Here is an 8,734-nt window from a genome sequence, read left to right as displayed (position 1 = left end):
TGATCGGGACACAGGGCAATTTCTCTTTCTGGGCTCTCTCTTCCCTTTCCCAAAATCAGTGCTGTGAGCATTTTCTCAGAAGTCTCCATGCACAGGGCAAGTTTGCACCTAGTGGTTGTGTTTACATGTATAAACCCCACAGAGGCAACCAGAGTTTTCTCTTTCTATTCAGGGGTCATATACATGAGCTTGCTGGTCACAAAGGGGGAACTGGGCTCGCTCAATTCAGCTATCATTGTCCCTTACTATGAAGTCCAATTGTTGATGGGAATTTTCCCCTTGATGACTGCTTCTCTCTGTTGCTTTAGGACACTGATATAGCAGAATGCAGAGAAAGAACTTCACAGAAGTGGCAGAATTCATCTTCCTGGGATTCTCCATCTTTGGAAATCACCAGATAACCCTCTTTGTGGTTTTCCTCTCCACCTACATTTTCACTCTGACTGGGAACATCATCGTTATCACTGTCATCTGCATTGACCGTCACCTCCACACTCCCATGTACTTCTTTCTGAGCATGCTGTCTAGCTCAGAGACGGTGTACACGCTGGTCATCATCCCACGAATGCTTTCTGGGCTCATTTTTTATAACCAGCCTATATCTTTGGGAAGCTGTGCAACTCAGATGTTCTTTTTTGCCATCTTGGCCGCTAATAATTGCTTCTTGCTCACAGTAATGAGCTATGACCGTTATGTGGCCATCTGCAAGCCCCTGAGGTACACAGTCCTCATGAACAAAGGCGTGTGTGCTAGGTTAGTCTGTGGGTCCTTTGGGACTGGTCTCGTTATGGCAGTTCTCCATGTAACGGCCATGTTCAACTTGCCCTTCTGTGGCACCGTGGTGGAGCACTTCTTCTGTGGCATTTACCCAGTAATGAAACTTTCTTGTATTGATACCACTGTCAATGAGATCATCAGTTATGGTGTAAGTTCATTTGTGATTATTGTGCCTGTTGTCCTGGTCTTCCGTTCCTACATCCTCATTATCTCTTCCATCCTTAAGATACCCTCAGTCGAGGGCCGGAAGAAGACCTTTGCCACGTGTGCCTCTCACCTCACTGTGGTCGTTGTCCACTACGGCTGTGCCGCCATTGCCTACCTCAAGCCCAAATCAGAAAATGCAATAGAAGAAGATCTTCTTCTCTCTGTGACCTACACCATCATCACTCCCCTGCTGAACCCTGTTGTTTACAGTCTTAGGAACAAGGAGGTCAAGGATGCCCTGCATAGAGCTGTGGGCAGAAACAGTTCTTAACAGATTGAATTGTTTTGTCAAAAGACCTTTGGCTCAATGTAATGTGTCTACTCACAAACATGCCACGATAGAGAAGTTCATCAAATACAGTGTTTGTGGAGAATAATGTCAAAGAGTTGAAATGCTTTTCTTTTTCATGCTCTAGGGGCAAAGCAGAAAGCAAGGTTTTTGCTCTGATGAATTTTGTTACCAGATACAAGAATCATACCAAGCCAGAGTAAGACTACTTGTTTCTGTGCCTGAGGAGTTCTGTTTGGAGACCTCTTTTGGCCTTGATTTTACCTGGCTCCTCTCAGGCAGTCAGACTCTTGATGTAGTCTGGTAAGAAGATGTGAGAAGAGGCAGCTGAAACAGATGTGGAAGAGGTCTTAGGAAATGAAGAGACAGAGACAGCCCAAGGACGGCTTTCATTCTCAGAAGCTGAGTCACTTGCCCTGTAGCAGTCATTTCAGAAAGGGTTTTCTTAACTCCTGCTGATTGAAAAATGAAGAGCCTCAGAAAAGGGTAGCACTTTTTTTTTTAATAAGAGAGAAGTAGGTTTTATTAATCTAAAGGCTTTTTTTTGGCCAAAATAAACTATAAGCATTTATAAATTTCATAAAAGTACTCTACAGTATTAAAAATGAGGATATAATAACACAGAGAAAGGGCATTAAAAAATATAGTAACCAGGAGAGTATTGATAGAAAGATAGAAAAACGTTAATGGCACAAACTAGAGTCCAGAAAGAAACCTGTACCTATATGGTTAACTTTGTTTTCTTTTCCTTTTTTTTAAGAAACAAAGGCAATTCAGTGGAGAATGGAAACTGTTTTATCAATCCATGCTGGAACAACTGGATATCTATGCACAAAAACACCAGTTATGATCTACATCTTGCACTTTATACAAAACTGACTCAAAAATATGGTAGAATTAAATGTAAAATCTAAAATTACAAAACTTTTAAGAGAAAATATTTGTGCCTTTATGTTAGGCAAAGGTTTATTTTTTGTATGACACCAAAAGCACAGTTTATAAAAGATAAAAAAGATAAATAACCTCATCAAAATTAAGAATTTCTACCCTCAGAACATATTACTAAGGTGAGACAACAGCTTAGAAAAAATTTGCATTTCACAAATGTGAAAGGGATCAGATCTGGAATATATAAAGAGCACTCAAAAAAAAAAAAGCACTCAAAAGAAAGCAAACAATCCAAGTTATAAATGGACCACAGATTTGAACAGATATTTAATTGAAGATTAATTAATGGCAAACAAGTACATGAGAACATGTTCAATATTAGCCATTAGGGAAATGCAGATTAAAATCACAATGAGCTACCATCACACATATTAGCATATGCAAAATTAAAAGCAATGATGACAAACATTATGATATGGAAAAATTTTGTGTCAGATATTGTTTTTAGGCATGTCAGGGTATCAGTCAGTTCAGTTCAGTTGCTCAATCATGTCTGGTTCTTTGTGACCCCACAGACTGCAGCATGCCAGGCTTCCCTCTCCATCATCAACCCCTGGAACTTGCTTAAACTCATATCCATTGAATCGGTGATGCCATCCAACAGTCTCATCCTCTGTCATCCCTTTCTCCTCCTGCCTTCAAACTTTCTCAGCGTCAGTATCTTTTCCAATGAGTCAGTTCTTTGTATCAGGTGGCCAAAGTATTCGTCTTCAGCATCAGTCCTTCCAGTGAATATTCAGGACTGATTTCCCTTAGGATTGATTGGTTTGATTTCCTTGCAGTCCAAGGGACTCTCAACAGTCTTCTCCAACACCACAGCTCAAAAGCATCAGTTCTTCGGCACTCAGCTTTCTTTATGGTCCAACTCTCACATCCATACATGACTAGTGGAAAAACCATAGCTTTGACTAGATGGACCTTTGCTGGCAAAGTAATGTCTCTGCTTTTTAATATGCTGTCTAGGTTGGTCATAGCTTTTCTTCCAAGGAACAAGCGTCTTTTAATTTCATGGCTGCAGTCTCAATCTGCAGTGATTTTGGAGCTCCAAAAAATAAAGTCTGCCACTGTTTCCACTGTTTCTCCATCGATTTGCCATGAAGTGATGGGACTGGATGCCATGATCTTAGCTTTTTGCATGTTGAGTTTTAAGCCAACTTTTTCACTCTCCTCTATCACTTTCATCAAGAGGCTGTATGTTAATATGAAAATATGTTTGGAAGTAATAAGGTCAGTGCATTAGAAATATCTTTCACATATAATTATACATAATTATATATTCAATTGAAATTTTTATTATAAAAACTTAAACATCCTGTTGGTATCATGAAGAATAGTTGTCACAGATAAAGAATAACTGAAACAGTAGTAACTGATTGCTGAATAACGACTTCATTCTCATCTTGTCACTTGTTATTATCCATCCATGTTAGTTCCTTGGCTCCTATTCATTTCTATGTGTCTCTCTTCATTATTCGAAATCAAAGTAAAAATCTCTGTTGTTCCCTAGAGGCTAAACTGGGAGAAAACATATTGGTGGCTGTTCTCTGTAACTGTACTTTTATCCAGATGCACTTTTAATAAAGACTCTTCTCTATTCAACCTATGGAAGCTTTCATACTTCTATTTAGTAGCTAAAGTGGCATTGAAGTAGTTGTCTTAGATATTGGCTTTTTTGATTCCAAAGTCTAAGGCAAATGTCATTGGAATTCACTTTTCTCAGAAAATAGTGCAGACTTCATCCTTCTCTCAATACTAATGTATAGAAAAATCAGCATATTCGTGCTACATTATTTTATATCCTCAATGATTAAGGTTGTAAGAATATTTTTTTGTGCATCTTATTACTAGTTTATCTCTGCTCTGAGGCAGAGCTGTGAGATATGAAGAAACATTGATACGGACACCTGTCTTTTTGCACACTCCTGTTGTGATTTCATCCCCAGGTCACTTCCTGTCCCTTGCTTTCCAATTTAATTTCTCTGTTCTGAAATATGCAAATAGTACCATTGCATCTTCTGTATGACTGTAATTTACTCTCTGTTCCATAGGTCTCAATGTGAGGAGATCAGCAGGGCTGGGGTTCCTTGTCCAGTGTCCTTCGTAGCAGGCTCTCATAGTTGGGTGAAGTCATAGCTGACATCAGAGTCTCGATGGTAACCATCACTGGTGTCCCTCTAGAATAGGTTTCTCAATCTGAGGTTCATAGTGCCTTCAGGAGTAGTGTTTATAAGGGCTTCAGGGGACTTTTGAACTTTACGGAATTATTTACTAAATTTTGTGCTCAAGTGTGAATGTGCCTTTTCTATCATAATCTCAAAGAATTTTCTTTATTTTTCCCCTCAAATCCTAGCAGAGACATACTGCAGAATCCAACTTCTCTCTTTTATAGACCATTTGCTTCCATAATTTTCTTAAACTCTTTTGGAGAAGCATTCTTTAACCTTGTTTATTTTTGTCTATGTGGGCACTGCTATTTTTCATTAAGCTGGGGAAATGGAACATTTAAGTGGTTCTCACCTGGGAGACTGAGGGGTAATGGAGGGTAGAGAGATAATCTGAAGGCACATGTGGATTTACTGAGAGGCTTGCAGTTCAAGGTGGGAGAGTAGAAGGACTTGCACTTGTCTCCTATGAGAGCACCAAAATGCAACTGGCTGTTGAATAATCACTGAAAAGAGGACACTGGAACCCACCAAAAAAAGGTACCACACCTCCAGAGACAAAGAAGAGGTCACAGCGAGATGGCAGGAGGGGTGCAGTCATGATAAAATCAAATCCCATACCCACTGAGTGGGTGACCCACGGACTGAAGAATAATGAAACCAAAGAAGTTCTCCTACTATTTTGAAGGTTCTGAATCCCACCTCAGTCTTTCCAGCCTTCAGTTCAGTTCAGTTCAGTCGCTCAGTCTTGTCCGACTCTTTGCGACCCCATGAATCGCAGCACGTCAGGCCTCCCTGTTCATCACCATCTCCCAGAGTTCATCCAGCCATCTCATCCTTGGTCGTCCCCTTCTCTTACTGCCCACAATCCCTCCCAGCATCAGAGTCTTTTCCAGTGAGTCAACTCTTCGGATCAGGTGGCCAAAGTACTGGAGTTTCAGCTTTAGCATCATTCCCTCCAAAGAAATCCCAGGGTTGATCTCCTTCAGAATGAACTGGTTGGATCTCCTTGCAGTCCAAGGGACTCTCAAGAGTCTTCTCCAACACCACAGTTCAAAAGCATCAGTTCTTCAGTGCCCAGCCTTCTTCACAGTCCAACTCTCACATCCATACATGACCACAGGAAAAACCATAGCCTTGACTAGACGGACCTGAGTCGGCAAAGTAATGTCCCTGCTTTGAATATGCTATCTAAGTTGGTCATAACTTTTCTTCCAAGGAGTAAGCGTCTTTTAATTTCATGGCTGCAGTCACCATCTGCGGTGATTTTGGAGCCCCGCAAAATAAAGTCTGACACTGTTTCCACTGTTTCCCCATCTATTTGCCATGAAGTGTTGGGACCAGATGCCATGATCTTCGTTTTCTGAATGTTGAGCTTTAAGCCAACTTTTTCACTCTTCTCTTTCACTTTCATCAAGAGGCTTTTTAGCTCCTCTTCACTTTCTGCCATAAGGGTAGTGTCATCTGCATATCTGAGGTTATTGATATTTCTCCTGGCAATCTTGATTCTAGCTTGTGTTTCTTCCAGTCCAGCGTTTCTCATGATGTACTCTGCATAGAAGTTAAATAAGCAGGGTGACAATATACAGCCTTGACATACACCTTTTCCTATTTGGAACCAGTCTGTTGTTCCATGTCCAGTTCTAACTGTTGCTTCCTGACCTGCATACAGGTTTCTCAAGAGGCAAGTTAGGTGGTCTGGATTCCCACTTCCTTCAGAATTTTCCACAGTTGATTGTGATGCACACAGTCAAAGGCTTTGGCATAGTCAATAAAGCAGAAATAGATGTTTTTTTGGAACTCTCTTGCTTTTCCCATGATCCAGCGGATGTTGGCAATTTGATCTCTGGTTCCTCTGCCTTTTCTAAAACCAGCTTGAACATCAGGAAGTTTACGGTTCACGTATTGCTGAAGCCTGGCTTGGAGAATTTTGAGCATTACTTTACTAGCATGAGAGATGAGTGCAGTTGTGTGGTAGTTTGAGCATTCTTTGGCGTTGCCTTTCTTTGGGATTGGAATGAAGACTGACCTTTTCCAGTCCTGTGGCCACTGCTGAGTTTTCCAAATTTGCTGGCATATTGAGTGCAGCACTTTCACAGCATCATCTTTCAGGATTTGAAATAGCTCAACTGGAATTCCATCACCTCCACTAGCTTTGTTCGTAGTGATGCTTTCTAAGGCCCACTTGACTTCACATTCCAGGATGTCTGGCTCTAGATTAGTGTTCATATCATCATGATTATCTGGGTCGTGAAGATCTTTTTTGTACTTCTGTGTATTCTTGCCACCTCTTCTTAATATCTTCTGTGTCTGTTAGGTCCAGACCATCTCTGTCCTTTATCGAGCCCATCTTTGCATGAAATGTTCCCTTGGTATCTCTAACTTTCTTGAAGAGATCTCTAGTCTTTCCCATTCTGTTCTTTTCCTCTATTTCTTTGCATTGATCGCTGAAGAAGGCTTTTCTATCTCTTCTTGCTATTCTTTGGAACTCTACATTCAGATGCTTATATCTTTCCTTTTCTCCTTTGCTTTTTGCCTCTCTCCTTTTCACAGCTATTTGTAAGGCCTCCCCAGACAGCCATTTTGCTTTCTTGCATTTCTTTTCCATAGGGATGGTCTTGATCCCTGTCTCCTGTACAATGTCACAAATCTCATTCCATAGTTCATTAGGCACTCTATCTATCAAATCTAGGCCCTTAAATCTATTTCTCACTTCCACTGTATAATCATAAGGGATTTGATTTAGGTCATACCTGAATGGTCTAGAGGTTTTCCCTACTTTCTTCAATTTAAGTCTGAATTTGGTAATAAGGAGTTCATGATCTAAGCTAGAGTCAGCTCCTGGTCTTGTTTTTGTTGACTGTATAGAGCTTCTCCATCTTTGGCTGCAGAGAATATAATCAATCTGATTTCAGTATTCACCATCTGGTGATGTCCATGTGTAGAGTCTTCTCTTGTGTTGTTGGAAGAGGATGTTTGCTATGACCAGTGCGTTTTCTTGGCAAAACTCTATTAGTCTTTGCCCTGCGTCATTCCACATTCCAAGGCCAAGTTTGCCTGCTACTCCAGGTGTTTCTTGACTTCCTACTTTTGCATTCCAGTTCCCTATAATGAAAAGGACATCTTTTTTTGGGTGTTAGTTCTAAAAGTTCTTGTAGGTCTTCATAAAACCAGCCTAGGGATCCAAAAAAGGGACTGGGAATCCTAAGGGAATATGGCCTGAGGGCCAGCAGGATTTGATTATATACCTTCCAAAGGACTGGGGGAACAGAGATTCCAGCATTGCAGGGCACAGACAAAATTTTGCATGCACCAAGACTCAGAGGAGAGAAGCAAAGATCCCACAGTAGACTGAACCAAAACTACCTCCTAGTGTTGGAGGGCCTCCTGTGGAGGCGTGTGTTGGCAGAAGCTCGCCACAGGGATGGGGGCACTGGAAATTCCCCCTTGGCATAAATCCTTTTAGAGTTTGCCATTATTCCTACTATAGAGCCCATAGACCCCAGGGCTGGGCCACCTCAGGCCAAACTACTACAGAGAGGGCATGCACCCCATCAGCAGATAATTGGACTAAATCTTCACTAAGCAAGGCCCTGCCCACCAAAGCGAGACCTAGTTTGTCCCCTCATCATTCCCTCTCATCAGGAAGCTTTCACAAGACTCTTATCTTCATCCGTCAGAGGGCAGACAGAAGAAGCAGGAAGCAGGACAACCTCACAGCAGTTAAAACAAAAACCATATTACAGAAAGTTAATCATGATGAAAAAGCAGAAAGTTATGTCCCAGATGAAGGGACAAGATAAAATCCCAGAAAAACAACTAAATGACGTAGAGATAGCAACCTTCCAGGCAAAGAATTCAGAATAATAATAGTGAATATGATCCAGGATTTTGGGAAAAGAATGGAGGCAAAGATTGAGAAGATGCAAGAAATGTTTACCAAAGACCTAAAAGAACTAAAGAACAAACAGAGATGAATAATACATTAGAAGGAATAATTGAGGCAGAAGAACAGATAAATGACCTGGAGGACAGAATGGTGGAAATCACTGCCACAGAATAGAATATAGAAAAACGAATGAAAAGAAATAAAGACAGCCTGAGTTTTCTGAGACAACATTAAACTCATCAACATTCACATTATAGGGGCCCCAGCAGGAGAAGAGAGAGAGAAAGGACCTGAGAAAATTTTGAAGAGCTAATAGCTGAAAACTTCCCTAACATGGGAATGGAAACAGTCAACCAAGCCCAGGAAGCACAGAGAGTCCCAGACAGGATAAATCCAAGGAGGAACACACTGAGACACATAGTAATCAAACTGACAAAAATTAAAGACAGAGATAAAATGTTA

At 40.9% G+C, this 8,734-nt stretch overlaps 1 protein-coding gene across 1 annotated transcript; it reads left to right on the top strand.

Moving 5' to 3' along the window:
• LOC102190566 (olfactory receptor 10J5) lies at nt 326-1,255 on the top strand. The gene has a single exon (XM_005677248.2). It carries the CDS (start codon nt 326-328, stop codon nt 1,253-1,255), a length of 930 nt encoding a protein of 309 aa, XP_005677305.2.

Source organism: Capra hircus, chromosome 3, assembly GCF_001704415.2.
Source record: "Capra hircus breed San Clemente chromosome 3, ASM170441v1, whole genome shotgun sequence".
Classification (NCBI taxonomy): Eukaryota; Metazoa; Chordata; class Mammalia; order Artiodactyla; family Bovidae; genus Capra; species Capra hircus.
This window is presented reverse-complemented; position numbering and strand designations above follow the sequence as displayed.

What these genes read in the sequence shown, in the direction of transcription:
- LOC102190566 (XM_005677248.2), top strand. Translation starts at nt 326, where the DNA reads ATGCAGAGAAAGAACTTCACAGAAGTGGCAGAATTCATCTTCCTGGGA.